Source organism: Pelmatolapia mariae, linkage group LG22 (assembly GCF_036321145.2).
Source record: "Pelmatolapia mariae isolate MD_Pm_ZW linkage group LG22, Pm_UMD_F_2, whole genome shotgun sequence".
Classification (NCBI taxonomy): Eukaryota; Metazoa; Chordata; class Actinopteri; order Cichliformes; family Cichlidae; genus Pelmatolapia; species Pelmatolapia mariae.
The window spans coordinates 16,113,458-16,138,261 of NC_086245.2; the positions used below are offsets into that span (position 1 = coordinate 16,113,458).

The 24,804-nt window shown below is 39.2% G+C and overlaps 1 protein-coding gene across 4 annotated transcripts in view; it reads left to right on the forward strand.

Annotated features, from left to right (window-relative positions):
• csmd3b (CUB and Sushi multiple domains 3b) overlaps window positions 1-24,804 on the forward strand; it is a 392,628-nt gene that overhangs the window by 196,978 nt on the left and 170,846 nt on the right. For all 4 annotated transcript variants that reach the window (XM_065470768.1, XM_065470769.1, XM_065470770.1 and 1 more), the window contains exon 5: window positions 8,992-9,199. In XM_065470768.1, the coding sequence (XP_065326840.1) occupies window positions 8,992-9,199 (208 nt within the window). The remainder of the gene's footprint in view (window positions 1-8,991; window positions 9,200-24,804) is intronic.

Genomic DNA, 24,804 nt, shown 5'->3' on the forward strand with positions numbered 1-24,804 from the left:
GGTGGGACAGACAGTGAAAGGAGAGGAGAGAAAGAGATGAGGCCAGAAAAGCCATTAAACGTAAAATCAATCAGCAGAAAGACAGCGCGAGAGAGTAAGAGATGGAGAGTGAAATGCAAAGAGAGTAAGATCTTAAAGAAAGACAGAGGGAGACAGAGAGGGATAAAGAAGGAATCCTCAGATGACTGCGATATTGATGACAGCACAGTAGGGAAGACGGGATGAACGGATGGGAGAGAGGGAAGCAGGATAAGGAGGCTAAGAACGAGTGATCAAAGCACCCCGGGCCATGTGAGAGAAGGAGCGAGAGAGAGAGTGAGATGGAGAGTTGGGGGGTGAGGGGGATGATGAGGAAGGAGATGGTAGAGTGAGTGGGGATGAATTTGAAAAAGAGAATGAAGTATAAAGTGTGTGTGTGCGTGTGTCGGGGTTGGTGGGTGGGGGGCTTAAGCTGTTTTCACATATGAACTGGAAAATCAGGTTGGGACATTGTCTGAAAATGTCCTTTCTCACAAACCCTTCTGATGTGTTACTGTACTGGTTTGGTCCTCGAAGGACACAGACTGAACACTCGCTAGCTGTAAATTCATCGGACATTACTTGTGCTGTTCTCACATGGACACTATTGGACATCACACTAGAGAGCTAGACGGTTAAAGACTGTTGAATATCTGATCTGACTGCGTTAGACATTTGTGTTCTCACATGCACTGCTGATGTATAATGTCTGGACAAGTTTGGGACTGCAGCGCGTGGGAGAAACAGCTTAAATGAGCGGAGGGCAGTGGAGGACATGCACTGTTTTACTACGAAAAAAAATCTTCATGCAGCAAAGGGAAGAGGAGGGGTGTAGCAAGCGGAGACCAGTAAGGAAGAAAAGAGAGATGGTGTTACAACAACAACCAGAGAGGGAGCGAGAGGCGGAAAGGCAAAGAAAAGGCCAGCACCAACTCACTGATGTGATAAGAAATGAAGGCAACATGGCAAACACTACCTCTCTTTCCCTCTCACACGCTAACACATAAAGCACCCTCTTCCATACACACACGCACACTTTCCCTCCTCCTGTGGGTCAGTGCACTGGGGCATGAGTATGTGTTGTGCCTCCCCAGGTTACTGTCTGAAATAAAAGCGTAGAAGAGATCACAGCAGTGCACACAGACAGCGAAGCAGTCTCTGCCTATAGATTTATTTAGGTTGATCCTCCGTGATGGGATCATAAGACATTTCTTCATGGTTCTTTGTGAATCTCCCACCTGTAGTTTGTCATTTGAAACAAAGTTCACCAGCAAGTGTTAATTAATCAAACATCAGATGTCTAAAAAACACAACAGGCTAAAATATGCACCCAACCATAATCTTGGGGCCTTACTGTTGCACATCACACTACTTGTATTTTACAGTGTTAGCACAGGTTAATGGATTTGATGATTTTATGTGGATATTGTTTCTACCCTCATTTATTTTGGCTTGAATTGGTACTCTGCAGTTTTTTGGAAGTCCATGGGTCTGAATTTTGTAGTGTACACATCACCTAAAACAAAACCAGTGTCATGATTTGCTCGTGATGTGCAAAGTGCATCAAATTAAATACTTATTGCTAATTATTAGCTATATGCAGATCTATTCATGGATGTTGATTCATCCATTTATTTTTCTTTAGGTAAGTGAGCAGCATGGTGGCACAGTCTTAAATGTGTACTTATATGGTGCTTATGTACTTTAGATGAGCACTCAAAACACTTTTTACTACAATCCTCATTTGCACACTCACACACACATTCACTTTTTTTATATACATAAGCCTTTTGTCTAACATTCACACGCACACTAATTGATTGGAGGCAACTCGGGGTTCAGGATCTTGCCCGAGGATACTTCGACATGCAGACTGGAGAACCTGGAGAATTGATCCACTAACCCATACTACCTCCTGAGCCACAGCTGTCCCCACAGTAGTTACTGCTGTTGCCTCACAGCAAGGGGTTCAAATCCAGCCTGGGGTCTTTCTGCGTGGAATGTGCATGTTCACCCATGTCTCTGCGCAGTTTCTCTCCGGGTTCTCCAGCTTCCTGCCACAGTCCAGACATGCAGTTAGATTTGTTGGTGATTCTAAATTGACCATAGGTGTGAAAGTGAGCGTGAATGGCTATTTGTCTATGTTAACCCTGCAACAGACTGATGACCTGTCCAGGGTGTACTCTACCCCTCGCCCCATGACAGCTGGAATAGGCTCCTGTGACCCTGGTTTGGATAAGCAGAAGAAAATGGATGGATAGATAAGATATGATCTGGAAATAACCATAGTTCTTGATATAATAGCTTTAGGCTGACCGTTACAGACAGTTGTTGGTTCAATCTTAACAGCGTTTTTAATTGATATTTAAAAAATAATCATTATCAGTCACTTATACTAATAATGTAATAATCAACCACATTTATTTTTGTGTGTTCAATTGAGCTTATGTGTTGCCTGTAGGTGCAGCAATCTCTGTGTTCCTTCATTATCAGGCAAATATTAAATTAAAAGCTTAACTGATTTACAATCTTGATCAGACTCATTTGTAATAAAATTCTATTTTCGATCTCACTGAAGTTGTGGTCTCAAAATGAAATAATAAAGCTAGTTAGTTTTGAGCATTGTACAGAACAGAGTTGCCTAAACAGAACATATGGCCCTTTATCACTGGTGATTGATGACACAGCCGCTTGTATCATCAACTGGCGCGAAGGTCAAGAACATTTTTTGACAATTTCGCAGCAGTACAATAGAGGCGATGAGTAACTTTTAACTGCAGTAAGCCAAGGCAAATGCAAACGGAGGAGAGACACTCTGGCAGCTAATAATGAGATCCCAAGTGGTGTCTGGTGTAGTCACCCTAAGGTGTTGTTCCAAGGCATCTTTTGTCTTGGTCAGTGTTGGAGGATTGATGTGCTAGATTGCATCACATAATCCTGAAGTACAACCTTTAAGGCTTAACATTCTCAAGAGAGCTGTTTGATGAGGGAAATGGAAACGTTTGATAACGTTTCATGACAAAGTGTTGAGCCTGCAAGTATAGGAAAAAATGTGATTGAATGATGTTAAACTTTTTTTGACCGGGGTATTGAAAGGGATAAATGAATCATTGCAGGTCTTTGAAGAACATTATGTAATTTCTGAAAGTGAAAATAATTATATGCAACCTTTATCTGGGAAGACGTGATAAAGGAGTTTGGGAGTTTTGTGCTTGTTTATAATTAAGGAAATACAGTTTGAGCCAGTGTCTCACTATAATCTGGACAACAGGATTGTTGAGCTACTGTTGGAGCTTAAAGGGAAATAAGGAGAGCAGGCCAAGACATCTCAATGGGTAAAGCAGACTAATGAATCAGGCATTTTTTTTAGTCAATTAAAGGGTTAAAATTAGAAAAACTTACATTAATTATGCTGCATTCCTTTTATACTGCAGCTGAGACAGACCAGGGAGCAGTAGGAGATGTAAGGTTAGGCACGGTAATATTTAACACTGTCACACAGATGTGTCATTATGATTGATCAGGCAGGAGCAAGCAGTATCCAAAATTAGCAGGTGCAACAAGGAAATCTGACTAGTTTCATGCCATGTCTGCTGCACACTAACAGAAGGTAATCAGAGTTGGCTATAGGTATCACACCCTCCCCTGTGAACACGCAACAAATGTCTCTTTTTATTAGAGCAGCTGCTCCTGAAGCGGTCTCTGACCAGGCCTGCCATTACTAGATGACACACAACAGAATTAGTGAGGATCCTAATTGCATCATGTGTCAGCTAAAATGATGGCTTTCATAATGAGTTACAGGCTCCATATTTTCATACAATAATGATAAATTTGTAAAAAGGCTTTTGTCAAAGCATGAAACAGCAAGCTTTGACAATAAACAATATTATATTCATAAAATATACAGTGCTCTGAAAAATGTGTTTGCTCCTCTCTGATTTCTTATTTGTCACACTTACATGTTTCAGATCATCAAAAGAATGATATTAGACAAAGATGTGCAGTTTTTCTATTCAAACCTACCTGGTTCTGTGTGAAAAAGTAATTGTCCTTGGTTGTTCAATCATGAATTAACTGTGATGAGACACATTTTTTGAAAAAACTGAGTCCAGCATCATGAGCCACTCCCAGGTCTGATTACTGCCAGACCTGTTTAATCAAGAAACCACTTAAACAGAAACTGTCTGACAAAGTGAAGTAGCCTAAAAGAGCTCAAAAAGGAACACATAATGCACTATCTAAAGAAACAGATGAGACATCTATCAGTCTGTAAAGGGCTCCAGAGCAATTTCTAAGGCTTTGGGACTCTACTGAATCACACTGAGAGGCATTATTCACAAATGGAGGAAACTGGTGAACCTTCCCAGGAGCGGCCAGCCTTGCAAAATTACTCCAACAGTGAATCAATGGCTCATCCAAGATGTCCCAAAAGACCCCAGAACAACATCTAAAGAACTTTAGGCCTCACTTGCCTCAGTTAAGGTCAGAGTTCACGGTTCAACAATAAGAAAGAGACTCGGCATAAATGGCATCCATGGGAGAGTTGGACCAAAAAGAACACAAAGGGTTGTCTCACATTTGGCAAAAAACATCTCGATGATCTCCAAGACATTTGGAAAAAATATTATGTGAACTGACAGGAAAAAGGTTGAACTTTTTAGAAGTTTTGAGTCCCGTTTCACCTGATGTGAAACTAACACAGCATTTCATAAAACGAACATTATATTAACAGTCAAACATGATGGTGGATGTGTGAAGGTCTGGGGCCGCTTTACTGCCTTAGGACCTGGACAACTTGCTGTAGCTGATTAAACCATTAATTCTCTACCAAAAACTCCTGAAGGAGAATTTGCAGCCATCAGTTTGTGTCCTAAAGCTCAGGCTCACTTGAGTTATGCAGCAAGGCAATGATCTGAAACACATCAGCAACTCTACCTTTGAGTGTTTTAAAATAAACAAAATGAAGGTTTTGAAGTGTCGTACTCAAAATCCAGAATTAAATCAGATCAAGATGGTTTGGTATGACTTTAAACAGTTCGGCCATGCTTGAAAACCCTCCAGTGTGGCTTAATTATAACAATTCTGCAAAGAAGAGTGGGACAAAAATTCTCCACAACAATGTGAAAGACGTATTGCCAGTTACCACAGACGCTTGATTGCAGTTCTTCCAGCCAAGTGTAGCACAACCAGTCATTAGGTTTAAGGGGCAATTACTTTTTTACATTGGGCCAGTTAGGTTTGGATAACCGTTTCCCATCTGAGAAATCATAATTTACAAATTGCAATTTGTATTTACTCTGGTTATCTTTGTTCAATATGAAAATTAGTTGCTTGGATGATCTGAAATGTGAAAATATACAGAAAATGCACCACAGCACTGTATGAAATAACACTGTCTTTTGTTATATGTAGTCAATAATACTATAGTTTTTCGTTCGGATGCTAACTGGCAGACAGCTTCCAGCTCTTTTAAATCACTTTCTTGTCTGTGGTTTGTGAAGTGCTGCAGCAGCAAAACTTTATTTGATGTGAGCTGCTGCCTCCAATCATCACACAGCACACTGCTGGGATGTTTTTCACGGAGTGCTGCAAACTCATCAATTCTAGATTCAGTTTAATTTGTCTGAATCCTGCGTTTTTAACATCTCTATATGGACACATGTTCTTGCAAATAAGATAACTTATGGTTCTGGTTATTGCGTTTGACTCTGTGGAGTTATCAGCTCATGTGCTCTGGAGACTAGCGTTGTTGTTACTGGTCTTAAATTGACTGCTTGTGCACCTTCCTTTACTGTGACTGTGAGTGCCATTTATCTTTGTTTTGACAAGGTGTCGCTTTTAAAAGTGAGTTATAAAGTTTTCGCTATTTCTAGTATACAGGGGTGTGGGATATGTTTTGCAAACTGTAGATGTTTGATGTATCTTACATTGCTTTGGTACTGAAACTAGCCAGCGAGCTACTTCTGGATGCCTAATAATAAGCTCAGGAGATACTAATAAGGGAGGCTGTGCGACTCATACACAGGGGACACAAACAGGAAAATGCTGTTTTGCTATCTTAAAACAATTGTTCTTTAAAATCCACATTTTTATTATTTTTAAGGAAGTCAGACACATCGGACAAATATAGTTGATACATCCTAGTTTAGTAACATTTACTGCATTCATTTAAATCGAGCATTTATATTAAAGCACACAATTTTGTATTCTGCAGATCAATGCAAGCTTTTTTTTTTCCTTTTACAAGTTAATTTCCTTTTGCTCAATAAAACACACATCAGTGCACCTTGAGGATATTCCACCTGTCTGTCAGCCGTCACATCACTAAGCTGGAGGGCTGGTGAAGGTGTGTGCATGGGCGTGCACGTCTGCCTGTATGTGTGCGTGGCTGCAGGTGTGTGTCCACTGGTGCTTGTGGACGCCCTGCTGTTGTCATGATAAACCAGTGACAGCTGTCATCCTGCAAGCAGCTCATTCCCATGGTGTGGACACAGGCACACGCACACACACACACACATACAATCACACAAGCATACGCATACACAAACAGACCACTGTTCATTGCACTCCTGCAAATGTGATGGGGTCTCAGCAGGTCTTGGTTCGGTGTGTTGGGTCATTTACACAAATCTCCTTACCTGTCGAGCTGAGGAATGAGAGTCTGCCTGGATAACTGAATGGTCTGTCTGTCAGTGCCTGCCCTGCCTGCCTGCCTGCCTGCTTGTCTGTCTGTCTGTCTGTCTGTCTATTTGTATGACTGACAGGTTCAAGGGCCTGTGTGAATTGTGTTAAATTAATAAATTGTTAACAAATTAATAATGCATGTCTGTGTTTCATTGTCAGCACATCAGCACCTGTAGTTCGGGACAATGCACAACATTTTTTTTCCATCTCAGCAAATGTGGAACACCGCTTAATGTTTTGACACAGGCACCATTACTAATGACACAGAATCAGTGGAAATGTGTATTATTCCTAACTTCATACTCTGATCTATTAAAAAAAGGAGTCTTGGTCTATTTTAAAATTCATTTTAAACCACTTATTTGATTCATTCTGTTTCTCATTTCCTATCTGGTGCTGTTTGCACCAACACTGCCTAATTCAATCTGATCTCTATTTTTTGTTTGCTTGTTTGTTTCACTATATTTCTGTTTGTCTCTATTTGTTCCTATCTATTTATGTTCCCGTTAGCCTCTTTGTATTTCCTGTCTCTACTCAGTGTTCTGTCCGATTTCTAGTATCTTTTAGTAAAGTTTCTATTCATTTCTATGGGTCACCATCTGTTGCTAGAGTCTGTGAGTCTTTGACCAAAGCTATTCTCTTCACCCATCCTGTGGGTGGAGCGTGGTTTGGTCCCTACCTTATCTCTGTCATCTGTACATGCATCCCCCCGGGGCAGCACTGCCTGGATGAGCCAGAAAAAGCGTGCATGTATACCTGACAGTGCCTGTCTACACTCTTGTAAAGGATATGTCTTTTTCACTATATCAGTGAGTGCAGTTTAAGGGACGCGCATTTGGTATTCCTCTGTCGTGTCTCAAACTGAATTATGTCAACATGGGAATTCCATTTAATTGAGTGTCATCCCAAATTGCACTTGCTGGTGTGTACGAAAACGCATGTCTGCTTTAAGAGTGTGCTACATGCAGTATTGCCTCTTTTATGTATATAACTATAAATTATACAGGTATAATTTATACCATGTTTAAAGTTGGACGCTCTCCGAAAAAAAGGTTCAACATTGTATCTTTTCTCACTGTGATACTGGCAAGGCTCAATTTGCTTTTGATAAATACTGTTTAAAATGCAAAAAATAAGCATTTTCTTTTTAATATCCAGAAATGAATTGGCTATTTAAAACATATGTGTAGATAAAAGTATTTTGAAAAAGTGAATTGAGCACACTCCTCTGAAATAACCTCCCATACAGCCAATGTCCCAGTGACACAACAAGGTCCAATGTAGTATGTTTTTTTCTCACTGAGTGTATCTGTATAAATTATATGTGTATAATTTATGCCGTGTGCACAGCGCAATCCATGTGTCTTTATCTGTTATACAATAATCAGTACTACTGTCAGTTTGACAATGCTCGAAATCAGATGTGATCACCAATTAAAGAAAATCAGGCAAATCGATTTTCACATCTGTTCCATATGTTTTGAACCAAATCAAGGTTTAATTGAAAGATTAACTTTAAAAAAGCCAATTGGGAAACATTTGAATCTAAAGTTCCTAGGTGGTGATTGGAGGAGACGAGAGCGGAGCTCAGGAATTGGAGAAACTGGAAACTTACCCTATTATTGGAGGAGAGGACAGCAGCTCTGGGTGTGACAGGAACTGCAGCCTAACCCTTAAACCCCACTTCTAATTCTAACTGGCTAAAAAAAAGCAATAATTTTCTATGACATGTACAGACTTAAAGGCAGATAACTTATAGTCCATAAAGGGCTGTTCAGAGTATCTACTGTACGTGCTAATTTTCATATCTGAAATGCTATGTGAGAGCTCCATATTTCCAAAATATGGTTTTAACATGACTTTACAGTTGATGTGTCATGAGAAAGTTATCCATCTCTAACAATCAAGACACAGCATAACAATCACACTGTAGAGAAAAGAGTGAACCTGTAAGACTAAAAATTACAGTAACTGAGAAAAATCACTTCTTAGAGGGAGAGAGTTGGGGAGTTGGGCTGGCTGAACTTTAATCTTTAAGAGTGATTAAGAAATAATGTTAGCTATATTGAGAATGAGATCTTAATTGCTAATTTGGTAAACAGACAGAATCTATTATACTAAATTGTCGATTGACTCACCCAGTCTAATATAGCTGTGAAAATTAAAACAATTTATTCCAAAAGCAAGAAATTCAATTTAAAAAAAAAAAAAAAAAAGTCCGCCCCTCGGTCCCTCCTCCTCTCCCTAATCCAGGTTTTCTATTTGTCACTCTGATTTAATTGACAGCTGAGGACACATGTGGGGGCACTGTGAGGGGCGGCAGTGGGGTGGTGACCAGTCCCGGTTACCCCGGCAACTATGGTAACCAAGCCGACTGTACTTGGATCCTATTGGCCGAACCTGGAGACACCATCTCTGTCATCTTTACAGACTTCCAGACAGAGGAAAAGTATGACTACCTGGAAGTGGAGGGATCTGAACCACCAACCATTTGGTGAGTCGTTGTATTTACTTTGCCATGCATATGTTTATGTCCCCATCAAGGTATTGCTGGGAAAAAGAAATGCTGACTTCTTACGTTGCAGTCGTTAATTGCAGAATGAAAACGACCTACAATTTAGTGTTAAATTCGGAGAAAAAGAGATGCATGCAATCAGTCCTGTGATCAAAATGAAAGCAAGCTGTAGATGATCTTATTGCAAAAAATGCCTTTTATGACCAGTAAATGGTGGCTCAAACACTTACCAGTAGAGCTTTATAGAACCTGCAGCTGGCCAGTAAAATAAAGAGTATAGCGGTTACAAGTTCCTGGTATATTTGTTGTCTTGTGTGAAAAGTGGTGCTGGTTAAAAATTGAACTTTTAAAAAAAAAAGATTTGGTTGACATTTGAGATCTGACATTTCTGCAAAAGCAGGTGTAGACACGTAGTTGCTGAGTTTATGGTTCAATTCAACCACACTTGGAGTACGGTAATAAAAAGTTAGAATGGGTAATAAAAATAAGTTAGAACTCAAGTAAGAACAGGTAATAAAAAGAAAACATTATTATAGATATAGAAGTACAGTTTTTATTGCTTGTTTTGGAGGTATAACAGTTTTGACCTGTGACCTGTGTAAGTGTGTGGGCAACAGTTTCATGTACAGTATTTCTGCATGATTCTTGTGTACCTCACAGGAATTAACCGATCTGTGGTAGTTTTATAACCCCATGTTTTCAGATGGTTCACTCATAACAATATTTTATCGCTCTGGCTGTTTATTGATTGTTGTTAAATTGGAGTATTGATCAACCATTGCCTTTGCTGTAACCAATTTGAATCTAATCATGGCTTCGGATTGGAGTGTAGGCATGCCTGTGTTGTTGGAAGGAAGTAATAATAGCCAGCTACCTGCTTTTAGGAAAGTGTAGGTGTATCTAGACAGGTGCTCACTTGTGTGATACTTGGAATTATGTTAAATGAAGTCAAGCTATGCTGGTCGCATTTCACACATATCCCAAATTGTGATAGTCGCTATATATAACTTTTAAGATGGCACATTAAAACAATATTTACATATTTAAAATAAGTGAAAAAATAACCGTTGGATGGTATAACTACGCGTTACAGTAGATTTAAGAATGCATTAAAAGCAAAAGAACGACATACAAATATTAGCCAGTAAAAACTGGCTTTACAAAAGCCAGAAGAAGTGTTCTGCCAGTTTACTTTCTTGTACTATAGAATGAAATATGCATTGATGTACTTATGTTATCATGCCCGATGGCCACAAATTCACAGTGAGGGAAAAAAAAGAACACTAATATTTTCAAATACAATTAAATAATTTGTAACAAATTTTCAGCAAGCATAAAGCCATTTAGGTAATTTGTATCTTGCTTTCACTTTGAACCAGAGGCAAATACAGAACCCTACTGCTGTAAAAACTCACCTTCTTAGGAATATTTACAACCAATATTTATGGCTCAGTTAGCTTGTTGGCCTTTGGGGGAAAATGTGGTGCTGGCTGGTAGTGTGTGATTTAGTCTGACTGCTGTCTTGGCTCATGTAATATATTACTGTTTAGTTATTTACTTGCTGAATTAACTCTGGAGTCACATACAGCATACTAAGGTCACTGTATAGGTTGATTTTCTCATATCATGGGTCTTCTCTGGCAGTCAGGTTGGTCATGCAGTTATAGTTTTCTACTGAGAGGAAAACAGAGACAATCTGGTGTACAGCCTGGAACAAAACTGTTACCAACCTGTCCCGATGCCAATAGAAGCACCTGCTAAACATTTACAGTTGAGGTTTTCTTTGAGGTCAGTGTTTTCTGACAGCCCAATAAGTTTTGATGCATTACATTTAGCACATGTTTAAAAATATCTGTCAGTCCAGTGGATAAATGTATAGCTGAAAACCATGAGGGACTTAGCATGTCGGTTCTAGGTCTGCATTTCAAACAAAGTATCATACATTGCTGTGCAAAGGTCTTGAGGCACCCCTCATTTCTTTATTTTTTGCCTTGAAAATGGGAAACAGGTGCAGCACATTTATTTATTTTATTTATTCTTCAGCACAGCCGGAACTCTCTTAGGCAGCTTTCTTGTAATTTCTTGAAGTAGTCCTCAGGAATAGTTCTCCAAGCTTCTTGGAGGACATTTCAATTCTCTTTGGATGTTGGCGTCTCTGGGGGAGGCCAATTGTGTGTTTTTCTATCCAGTATACTTTTAGTGCATTGGTGATGTGTTTGGGATCATTGTCATGCTAAAAAAAAAAAAAAAAAAAACTATTGCAACCTTTTCTCCCTGGTTTCCTTCCTTATGAATGGCTTCTTGAGAGCCACCCTTCCACTGAGACCGTTTCTGATAAGGCTTCAGTGAACAGTAGATGGATCAACTGAAAGGGCAGATGCATCTCCCAGGATTTTGACATTGCTTTCAGCTTCTGTTCATCTGCTTTAGATTATTTTTTAGGCCTTCCACGTCTTCTTTTGTTCTTTACTTGTGTTCTCTTTTTTAGGACACATTAGATAGAGCAGTGTTTCCTGACCTTTTGGAGCCACGGCACATATTTCACATTAGGAAAAATCACACGGCACACCACCAAACACAAATGTCACAAAAAGCATATTGATCATTTTCCCCCCGCACACCACGCATAGCGAAATTGGCTCGGTTTGTTCCCAGTATACCAGTTTTGCTTTCTTCTGACCACTACTCATGCTAGGGCCTTTATCTGGATCCGAATTTTCTCCAGGACCCAGGTCAGACTGACAACTTTTTCTTTTCAAATATTTATCGATTGCTATTACACGCTGTGTTGTCTCACTCGCAGCATGACTATTATGTAATTTCTTTGTCTTTGTCTTCTTCTGCTTTACTTTCAGTTGGCAACCCATTTAATTAGAGCGGGTAGTTGTACTGCCCTCTAGTGGAAGAAAATGTAATTGTTCTTCCTGTTACTCAGGCCGGTCACTTAGTGTACTAATCAGGTGGAACCAGATAATCTTCCACGGCAAACCTGACCATTTCTCACAGCACACCTATGTGCCGCGGCACACTGGTTGGGAAACGGTGAGATAGACCATGCTGATAAATGCTAATTTTGTGACGAATAGCTCTTTGGGAATCATTTTATTGTTGCAAAAATATTATTTTAAGCCTGTCAATCTGTGTTGTATTTTATTTTCCATAGATTCAGCTCTAGAAATTTTATTGTGTGTTTTGGTGACAGACTGCTAGTAACAAAGAGCCTAAAGATACAGTGAAAATTGTCAGGTACAAGGACTGGAGTGAACATGAGTCAAAAAGCAACCAATGTCCAAAGAAAACCTCTGAAAGACCTTCAAAGAGCACTTAAAAGGCAGGAAAGTATTCCTCTTGGAAGCACAATACAAAGAATTAATTGGTGATTCAAGACTTTTGCAGAATACTATACGTATAAGTCTTCCCGTCTAACATTGATTGCCTCGTGGCTTGACAAAATAACAATTTCACTTTGTCACTTTGCTCTCTTTTTTAAAGTTTAAAGTTATTTTTCCAATAAGTTATTGAGCCCAAACAAATTAGATTTTCCAGTTAGCTTCAATTCAAAGAACAGATACAAATCACATCCATTCATGTGTTTGTGTTTTGTTTTTTGTTTAAGTATCCATGCTGGTTTGCATGTGAGTAGATTATTTTTTCATTGACTGTCTCTGTAGAACAGAGTCCTCTCTGTCCTCATAGAAATTCTTGAAACTTGATATTGACAAAAAGTCACTCTGTCAACAACACTGTTCCCATGCCCCCACTCTGTAAACACTGTCTTATCAGAATGATTATAATTATGGAAGGGAGGAACACATTAAAATAACATTAAAACAGCTGAGCAGGTAGCATGCTTTATATTTGAAGTCAGCAACACCTAAAGGCAATTTATGTTATAAGAGATTTCTGTTTATGCACTGCATTAGGAGTCCAAAGAAGCCGATCTTATCAGAGCATTTGTGGGAACGGATTACACAGACATTCTTTTGAAGTGATCTTGACAATGTGAATGCCATTAGCACCGTTAACATTCAGCAGAAGGAAAATCAGGCCAGCTGTTTCTGGTTAAATTGACAGGAGCCTGTTGACAGTTGTTTTTTCTTTGTAAATGGTGTTTTCCCAAAGCCTATTTGAGGTAAGACATCCAGATTGCAAAACATGCCCAGATGCTTTGTAAAAATAAAAAAAGGCATTACTTTTGCTTGCTTTTGAATTCATACAGCAGTGGTTAAAGCCAGTGACAAAAATTTATTAGATTTTGTTTCTCTGAAGAGGTTTGTATTATCACTCACTGTATTACTGCTATTTGGATCTGAAAGAGTTTCTTTTTTCATGTGTGTATATATATAATGGCATACAGAGAAATCTTAACAAAGAAGCTCTACAGAGAGATTGAGCTTGCTGTTCAACCCCAAGCTGGTAGAGGGAGCTCTTTATTAAACTTGCTGGTGCTACAATGTGCTTCAAGGGTCAATAACAGCATAACAGAACTCACTTATGGTACTGCATTCTTTCTATAAAACAATAACTGTCAGTGACTTTGTACCGTAGTACAAACACAACATTAAAGATAACAGTTAAAAGTAACGTAACCATAAACAATAAAACAAGAACATCTAAACAGCAGCACATGTCCCAAGGCATGATGGGAGAGAACTAGCTGCTCCTCCAACACGCCACAATATATCTATCTATCTATATATATATATATATATATACATACCCGTGTTGAAAAAAAGGTTGCAGTCCCTTTAAGAGCTGACCTATTATATGTAATTGGCTCTTGGAGCTGTTACAAATAGACAGGCTTGGATGGACGTGTCCTATTTTCTAGGACTGTGTTTCTATGTGCACATTTCACATTTGTTTCATAGCTGAAATGCACCTTTTGCTTCCTTTTTCTTCAATTCTTGGAATCACCATTATTGTTATTACCATTGCTTTAAAAAGAAAAAAAAATAGATTTCTAATAATCCAGGCCTATCCTTTTCTTCAATTTGAGTTTTTGTTCAGCTATAGTGCTTTTTTGTTATTATGATACACCGAGTGAATTTAATGTCACATCGTACAACCATAACACAGTTCTATGATGAAACAATTTAAGACTGGTAAATATCCAGAAGCCAAGTTACAGATACATTGGAAGGTGTCTTAACTAATCAGAGTGTCCCTGGGAAGTCCCGGGACTCATAACAGCATTATAGCTTATGTGGAAGGGTGCAAATGAGATCCTTATTATTTACTCTGGGCAAAATAAACAACCAGCTGATTTGACATCAAAGGGAGCGTGCTTTTAAAATAGGTTCAAACAATATTTGGGTATCTAACAGATATCAGTAACAGTGTAGGTGTTTTTGCATCCCTAAACTGGTAAAAAAATTATCATCAAAGTTGGCTTGATAGGTGCTACTTTTTCTCTAGAAGTTATTAAATAAACATTTGGCATGTACAAGCAAAGGCGTAGTTCACTTTAAATGACATCATTAGCAGTGGCAGAATGTAAGCCATTGACTCTTTTGCTGCATGATAGTTCTTATAAATGCCAGCCCTTGACACCTGATTTCCTCAAAAATTGACTCACAACACCAAGTACTAATACACTAATTTCCATAGACAATTTAGGCAAGAAGCTAATAGCTAAAATGCTAATTTTCATTGCAATTAGAACAGAAAGCTAATGGCTAATTTTCCAGTAATAGTGAGCGCTTGGAATAATTTGCTATGTGTTTATCAGTTGCTTTGGGGCTATCAGCAGCGTTTTCACACTCACACCGCCGTACTCAGATACAGCCTACATCCACGTTCATACACACTGTCACTTCTCACACACATTCGCAAACGTGCACATCCACCGAGACCCTCTCCTTTTCAGACACTTGTGTCTAATCAGTATGCAGAGAGGTTTGCTTGTGCCTATGAGAGAAGTATATCACTGCAAACTAAATGCCTGTAATCCTAGCCTAACACTACACAATCTAATACACACTCATACACACAAGCACACACTTATTATTTTTTGTTGTTTCAGAGTCAGTTGCCCTTGAAACCAAGTAGAGCATCTTAAATAGAAGGATCTCTTTCTCTCTCTCTCTGCCTTGCTTCTTCTTTCTCTCTCTGTCTCTCTCTTTCTGTCACTCCATTCTTTCATATCTGTCTACCTGACTACAGAAAATAGCACACTGTTTAGTGCACTTAGGTACACCTACTTGACAGCTCGTCACAAAATCCATGGTAATGGTGGATTCGGCTATTCAAACTCTGTCATTTATCAATTCCCTGCTTGTCTAGAAACACTTTTTAGGGCCACTAAAACTTAATTTTTGTCAGCTTCGAGATGGAGTCGAAACCCTGTTGCCAAGTGCTTGGCGTCATATCACTGCAGGCAGGTTGATTTAACAGACAGTTAATTGTGCTCTGACACCACAGTATGATACAGATATTCTCATACAGCCATTATACAATATGCCTAATATTCATTTTGCAATTCACACACACAGTATACAGATGTACAAAAAACAGCTAAAGCTGCTCCACATCACTATGCAAATTCACAATACTTTCTGTTATAGAAGCTTTCATTTCAGTGTGTGCTTTTTTTTTGAACAGCTAACACTATGACATTAAAAAACAAACTTCAGTTTACAGTCAGCCCTCATAACCCGATGTAACAGTACTGTGTGCCCTATCATCACATCTGAAACAGCAACACATTTAATGGGGCAGTATGCATTCAACATCACAACTGCAAAAGCAGACCTTAGTGATTGTCTGTAAAGTCAGAGCATCTCAGAAGTGCATGATGTGCCCACTAGATTATAGGGGTGTTAGGTGAAAATCACCAAAGTAAACATTGTTTTCTTGTTCTTGTTCTCATTAGTCACTTGTTTTGCCTATATTGGAATACAGTTCATTTTTTCTTTATAACGTTTGAAGTTATACATGTCGTTGTTGCATATTTTAATAGTTAATAGTTGCATATTATAAATATTTAACTTTACATATTTAGATCAACAAGGCCGACATCAGCTTTGCTCGCTGATAACAAAAGCCTTTAAAGCCATATACATCCAAGATCCACACACCATAACTCAGGAGTTTATAACATGCTTGTTATGCTTCTTTGTTGCCTGTGATGACATTTTTTTAATATAACAGAAATAGCTTTTACAGGCTTTACTCTGGCAAATAGGGCCAACCTGCTGACAATGTTTGATTTAATGGAGAGTAACAGCTAAGTACTGTGTGACTGGAACAAGTCCAGGTTAGTCACAGAGATATGAAGCACGTTTCTCCCACATCATCAATCAAAATTTACTCATTCTGTACAGTGGTGAAATTACTCTGTTCTTCTACATGGCTCGGCCTTATATCGTTCTGTCTGTTCGTAGTCATCATAGCACATCACATGTTACAGGAGGGGTCTGCTGTTCTCATAGCATTAGCATTCGTTTGAAATATAGAAAAAGAAGCTCTGTGAGAATGTGTGTGTGTGTGAGTGTGTGTGAGTGTGTGAGTGATGTTATGCTTGCCGAGTGCTAATCAATGCTCCTGGCAGAGAGGATGCTGGGATAGCGGCAGCATCCCGAATCGGAAATGGAACAGTGACCTTGAACACAAACACACACCTTCTCTGTTTTTCTCACACACTCAGCAAACAAACACACATATCAGATCTTTCCAAATATGTATCTAAAGATGCAGGAACACACAAGCATATCAATACAGAGGAACAGCGAGCCATGCTAGTCTGGTTCCAGGTGTTTGAATCAAATTCCCCAAGCCTGTGTTGACAGAGCTCAGTATTTCAGATTAGCCCCGTGCTGTCTGTAATGACTATGACTCCAAAACCAAGATGCATTTGTAATGTGAAAAAAATAACAACAAAACAAAATAAAATCATGGGGGGAAAAAATTAAATAAAAAGTTAAAAAAGAAAATTGGTGCATCTCCATATTGGTTTGGGGGTTTTTTTTCTTGCCCAAAATGATCTGAAATCAAATCAGCAACTTATTTTAAAGAGTCCATTATCAGCCAAATTCATGCACCAAAATTACTCTCTCGGAGAGCTGGTAAACAAGTTCATGATGCAGACTATTTTCCACTGAATCTATTTGCAACAGGGCTTATAGGTTATAGTAGTGACCTTCACACTCTTCCTCTGAGGGCATCAATTTTTAAATCCAATTTCTGGTGGCCCAAAGCATAATTTAGGTCTTCAAGGCTATTGTCTAGGCATGTCAAGGCAAATTCACTCCATTATTAACCCACACCTTTGATGGGCTTTGAAACAAATTACCGAAATCTTTTGGGAAAACACCATCTTATTTGTTGGACCCGCACAGAAGGAGAATAGAGGAGATGCAAATAAAAAAAAACAGAGTAGAGTGAGGGACTTGTCATGGTGTTTTAGTGAGGCGGTGTCAGGTCACGTAGAAGAAGACAAGAAAGGAAAAGAGACAGGAGACAAGAGACGAATTGGTAGAAAAGAGGAGTCAAAAAGGGCAATTGGGGTGACATGAAGAGCCAGGAGAGAAGGAGTGGAGATGAAAGGTAAGAAGGTGAGGTAGAGAGGAGACAAAAGCATAGGTGCAGAATCAGGGACAAGGAGTGGGGAGATGAGAGTTGACAGGAGAAGAGAGGTGGAAAGAAGAATAAGAGGAATGGAGGGGGAGACACAGGAAGATAAAGCCATCAGAGGGGCTCATGGGGGAGGAAAGAGGTTGTAGCCAGAAAGAGATGGACACCAAGCGGGGCTGAGAGAGACAGAAAAGGACAGATGGAGGAAGACGTGTAAAAACTAAATTCATATGACAGTTGCTGCCTGTACATAAAGCCAAATATGATCATGAGAGTAGTGCAATTTAACTAAGGCTAACAAAACAAGAGTCGCTGGTTTCTTTGACTTGGGTCATGTGCAGCAGGTTCACCGTGGGATTAAAATGTGTGTGGAGCTGTGAAATTAATTTCATTATAGGAAGATTGTTCAGAGACGTAAACACCATACGCCGACTAAATCTGTCCATCTGAGTTCTGCCAATCTGTGCAGTGTGCAGACTATATGGAGGCATTAATTTTTAGAGCTGCTGTCTTTTTTTTCATAGTGTCTCAAAATCGGGACAAACTGCAGGACTCTTATATAGTAGCTGGAGAAAAAGCCAGCCAATGAGACATACATTTGCCATTTTGTGAGGGCAGTTTGTGAATTTCTGAAAGTTGACAAGGGAAAACTAATTCAGTCAAGAGACACTATGCAAGATTGCATTAAGATGGATATATTAAGATAAATCTTCCTCTGCTGTGCATGTAAACAGCTTAATCAAATTACTCTTAGAATCAAAGTAAGGTCTATAATTAGATTAGTGTATGATAATTAGATTATCGTGTTTATGCAAACAAAGTCACGTTATACACATTCACGCAGGATTAAAAAACACTCAAAATAGGTCATTTCCTCTCCAGGGCTCTGAGGCATCTTCAACTTTCACACTTTGTTATACAGAACATCATGACAGATCCAAATGTTTCTGTTTGGATTTATTTTATTATTTATAACAAGCATTTTACAGCTATGCTAAAAAGTAATGAAGAAGTAATGGATTGATTTAACAACACATATAACATATATATCTGCTGGGTTGTACTCCCTTTGACCTCAGAATGTCATTAGTTCTTCGTGTCATATATTCAATAATGTACTGGAAAAGTTATTCAGAGATTTTGGTCTATTTTGACATGATAACGTCACACAGTTGCTGCGGATTTGTCAGCTGCTCATCCGTGATGTGAATCCCCCGTTCCACCACATCCCAAACGTGCTCTGTTGGATTGAGATCTACTGACTGTGGAGGCCATTTGAGCACAGTGAACTCACTGTCATGTTCAAGATATAAGTCTGAGATGATTTGAGCGTGATCCATGCTGTAATGTTATTCATGCCAAATTCTGACCCTGATAGCTGAATGTTTCAGCAGAAATTGAGACTTATAAGACCACTCAGCATTCTTCCAACTTTACTGAGCTTTTATGAACTGTAGCTTCAGTTTTCTGGTTTGACCTGAGAGGAGTAGCAGCTGGTGTGGTCTTCTGCTGCTATAGGCCATCTAATTAAAGGTTAGGGTTTTGATTGCCCATTCAGCAATACTCTTCTGGCTACCTTGGTTGTAATGAGTGATTATTGGTGTTGTTTTGTCAGTTGCTTTATATGCAGCTCAGAGAAATGCAGCTGCTGTCCTCTTTCTGCCCTCTTTCTGCCCAATTTGAACCTCAGCAGGTCATCGTGGCAATATCTACATGCCAGGAGCTGCGTGTGACTGGCTTATTAGTTATTTGTGTTAATGAACAGTTGAACGGGTGTACCTAACAAAGTGGCTGGTGAGTGTATTTTTTATATGCAATTGAAGGCATTGTGCGTCATGATAGGTATTAGGTCATAGTAGAAAATTACACAGGGAAAAATTGCAAGCAGTATCAGTAGAGCTTCTAGAGAACTGACAATACTGAAATACAGCATCAAGCACACAGCTACACTGATCCTATATACCGTCCACAGGAGCAACACAAGGTCACATCATATTTGCTGGCCATTAGTTCCTGCTGCCTGGGTTTATAAGCCACCACCACTGGCACAAACTGTACTTTGGGATTCAGGTACTGTTTTACTCACAGAGTCAAGGGAGATTCACTGCTCATATCGCCTGATTAACTAATTGCCACCCACATGGATTACCTACAGTTTGGCACATTTCTCTGTCCATTGGCTGTCTAATATGTTTCTTAAGATTGCTTGGTACAAGTTTAACTTAAACAATGCTTTGGTGTTTTTTTCCCAGTCATCCTTCAGGTATTGCCTATAGCTGGCAGATATTTGAAAATACACTTCTGTGGAGAAACAGCTGAACCCTTCCGATGTTCTTGGTTACTTTTTCATTCAGTTTTTAATATTAAAATATAAAAAATGCACAAAATAGAGTGCTGTGTTTAATTTTTTTAATGCATCTAGCTTCATCTGCCTTTGGTAACTCTAGCAAAGAAAAGGCTAACGTTGCAGCTCACCCTTGTCCTTGAGCGCAGCTTCATTTGCACCACAAAATAAGAAATGAAGTTAGTATTAAAAATTGGTCGGACATTAATTACAACAAACATGTGTCATCAGAACAGGGACAGTTTTTTGTTTTTGTTTTTGTTTTTTTTCAACAATACTAGCCGGTGAATGCCTGACATTTACCATTTCCACAGCAAATAACCTTTTCAGGTATTGTGAAGCCAAACCCAAGGGAGCAGACCAGAGGTCGAGGACCACTGGAGCGTGATGTATAACTGGGCCAGGACACTGCAAATTAATTCTATCATAAATACTTTTTAATTCTACCATCATCAGCACAGTCTGCCAGTCTGTGCTGATTAGAACATATTTATGTCCTTACTTGATTGGTATAACATAAAACCCATCTGCTTAATAATAGCTGTGATTCTTTGGGGCATGGCCACGAGACATCTGTCCTGTTATGCTGTCAGACTATTTGACTCTTTTGGTTTGCAGGAGTTGGGATCCTATATGAATTAGGCTTCTTCTGGATTCTCAATTAGATTGGCATCTCTGGATTTGAAACTTAGGTCAGTGCTTTGAGGTCTTTGTTGAGGTTTTCTAGATGCTCTTGAGTAGTTTCTGTTGTGTTTCAAGACATTATGTGGAAGATTGTTACTATGGAGAGGTGTGATTAGCCCACAGTAATGCTTAATTTTGTAGTTTGCAGTCAAAAAACATCCAGATTAGCGCTGGGTATCGTCACTGATTTCTAGAATCGATTCGATTACGATTCACAAGGTCCCGAATCGATTCAATCCACGATTCGATTCGAATCGGGGAAATTTTGCCTCAGTCAGAAATATTATAATTCTGATCATATATCAGTACATTTCCATTTTTTTATATCTATAAAAAGAAAGCTGACACTTGCGAGACTTTATCAAAAGTGTAAACATCACAGCAGATGCCTTTGTGTCAAAGTAACTGAGGATAAAACACAGAAAAACATGAAGGCGACTTTCCTTGCCTGGGATTTTATAGCAGATAACCTCAAAAATATTCTGCAGCAATGTTCCCTCTAATTTTTCATGTGTCTGAGCGAACACACAAACCTCCTGAGCGACCCCTTGGACCACTGTGAGCGACATTAGACGTGTGCACTGTGGTCACGCCAGCGTCGAATCCATCCAAGTTACATGATTTATTAAAATAATCAAATTACAGCATTTACATTTATGTTAGACTACTTTTAATTAACTGCTTTAGCCCACTTACAATGAAAATTAAAAAAAAAAAAATCTTGTTCATGGCCTGTGTAGTATGTTAACACTATTGGAAGTAAAAATAACTTGAACTCCAATGTTGAAAACACAACTTTCTCAGACCACAGTCTGAGTCTGTGGTCTGGGAGAGAGGCCTGTAACTCTCTGTCTGCAAAATACAGGATATAATGACCAATGTTGGGCAATTAATTATATAGTTACTTCTTCAAAAAAGTAACTGAGTAATGCAAACAACAAAGTTTTTTGCAGCTGTTTACCTAAAAATGCAGCTAAGGCGATTTTTTAAATAAACATTTCAAACTATTTACAGAACAATCAGCTGTTCTGCATCAAATTTGATGCCACACAAATTATTTGTGCTACTCCAAAAAATAATTTCTGTCCACTATGAGATAAAGGAGAACAACAGGTGTTACTCCTGTAACACCTGTAACATTCAGTAGTCGCCTCATTGTTCTGACACACACAACAAAACTATTGACTACACAACACACTAACTACACAAGATTTGCGCTAAACGTTGCAAATCTCTCACATCTCAAAACATCGCCGTCACTCCTAAAACTTCTTCCCGTTTCTTAACAACTAAATGCCATGTTTTGATTGGTCGATATGGTACATTTTTCGACCAATAGGAAAGGGTGGGGTGTTTTGGTTTCGTCTTTGCTCACAGGCTTTCCAGCGTTTTCCTTATAAAACGCCGTTTTTACCGTTTCTCCCCGCAGTAAATATAAACAACGATAGTATTCAGGAAGAAAACCAAACATTGCATTTTTTTTTATCATAAGTCTGGTTTTACGTGGCCTATCAACACAGTTTAAAAACTGGTATAAAGTCCACACTTTTTCCGTCAATTGTTCCGTCTGTCCTGCTCACATCTCCAATGGTTGTACACCTTGTCATTAACGTGGTTTCACTCCACATCAGCCACACCGCTTTGCTAGCTAAAACACCGGTGTCGGCACATATTTACTTTAATTTCAATTCAGGTTAAAATTCTTTTTGTGTGCGCAACACAGATTTTCTCTGCGCAGAGACCGTGCCAACAGTGCGCAATTGTGCACGTGCGCAGCTTAGAGGGAACATTGTTCTGCAGTAGATCAAAAACGAAAGAAAGTCATTAATCAACATCTGAACATTACCTGATGCTGCTGAAGTGAGGCAGAGCAAAGTTACAGAGGTTTTAGAGACACAGCTAAGTGTTTTGCAATTTTGCATAATTTTAAAAAGTTTAAATTTGTTCAGTAGCCTGTTGAACAGCAGAAATGAGGTTTTCTTTTCGGAAGTAAGTAAAAGGGAAAAAACAGCGGCCGACAGCGCTGTAAACAACGGTAGACTTGTGCGTAATAAGTAAGCGAACAATGCAGAAAAAAGATTTTTAGATGCGAAACTGTTCTTGAAGTACAGAGAGCGAGAGACAGCGAGCTCTGCATGAAGTGTGATTTTATCGTGGTGGAAGCAAAACAGCAAAACTAAGAGTGAATTCATGACGATGTTTATGTGAAGCGAAATGTGAAGCGTAGTTTGGATCTTCTTTTGCTGCTGGTTCAGTCAATATTGTTTGGAGAGAGATAAAACCTGCAGCTTCAGAATCTAGCGCAAAATGGGCGTAAACACAAAGCGCGGACCCACCGACGGATCAGAATCAGCGAGCTGTCGGCTTTCAGCCCCGACCGTGTCCGTGCCGTTGGGTGAGAAAGCCTGTGTTTGTGCAGAATCCGTGTACCTGCTCTCATTTACTGTTTTAGCTGTTTGGTGGTTGTTGAAATTTTGTGAGGTTTAACCTGAGATTCTGGCGTTTCGGGCAAAATAAAATTACATTTAAAAATCGATTCAGGATTTTAATTAATCGATTTTACGTTATCCAAGGTAGAATCGATTTGAATCGATAATCAAAACCCACCCCTAATCCAGATGAATGTCATTTCAAGAAGACGTGATCAATGTTATTCATTGCTGCAGCTTGGCGTGTGCATCTGGAAGTGCCGTGCGCTGGATAGTCAGCGGCTGAATAGCCACTAGTAGTTTCAGAGCTAAAATTATAATGAGATAATGACACCAACTCCTTGTCTCTGTCCCCCTTTTTTCTCATTGTGTGTCTCTGCTCTGATTACTGTGGTGTCCTGGAGGCTACACACACACACACACACACACACACACACACGCACACACACACAGAGTTTGAAAAGAGGCAGCAGCCCAAGATTGCAATGGCCTCTGGGAAAAGTCTGGGCTTAAAGAAAGGAGGGAACACACAAAATGACACAAACTCTGGCGAGAACAAGAGGAAGAAAAGAGACGAGGGACAGAAGAGCAGAGGGTAGAAGGAGGGGGATGATAAAGAAATTAATTTTATTTAATTTAATGGGTATTCCGGGCTTTTCATCCATTTCCTTGTTGTCCTTTTAAAATGCCTGGTGGATTCAGTTTTTAAGTTGTAGATACAAGGGCTACATATCCAACATGGTAAGACAAACAGAGGGGGGAAAAAATAGATGAGGTGATCATGTTTTTAAAAAAAACGGCAGACGGCAGTTACACAGAACAAAAAACAACAAAAAACCCCAAATCTTCGATAAGATGCCTCACTCATTTTATTTGGGGTAGGACTGTGTTTGACTGTGTGTTTTAAACCACATCAACAAACAAAAGAAGCTACCTAGATTTGCAGCCTGCTCACCCTGCCAACACAGGCATAAATTACCCGGCAGATGGCATAAACTATTTTACACCCTGCGCTTTACTCTAAACAAATCTCAGCTGTTTGTGCCAACAAAGATATCATTGTTTAGGTAAGATTATATGTAGTTAGCAGTCAGGTGGTTATCAACTGTTATAAGTGGCTCTGTCAGTTGCTAAATATAATTATTTACATAATTTTGAGAAGTACAAAGACATTTGTTTGTGTATTTAGGGGTACTTTTGAGGTGCAGTACATGACGGAAGCGTGTCGACACATGGATACCGGCCCTATATTTGAAAATTTTATAGTCATTAATCTGTTATTACACCACTTTCGGGAAGGCTTTTCACAAGATTTATGAGCCTGGCTGCAAGAAAGTGCTGCTGCTGCTTTTGAGTGCTGACACGTGGCTTGTCATCGATGTTCCGGTTTATCCAAAATGGGCTTGATGGAGCTAAGGTCGGGGCTTTTCCTCAGCTCCAAAGTCGGTGCTGACTGAAGTGGCTCACTCAAATTGGTGGCACAAATTTGGAGCATAATAATTATATGCTGCTGTATTAAAAATCCCTCTATCAGGAGATAAGGGGCATAAACC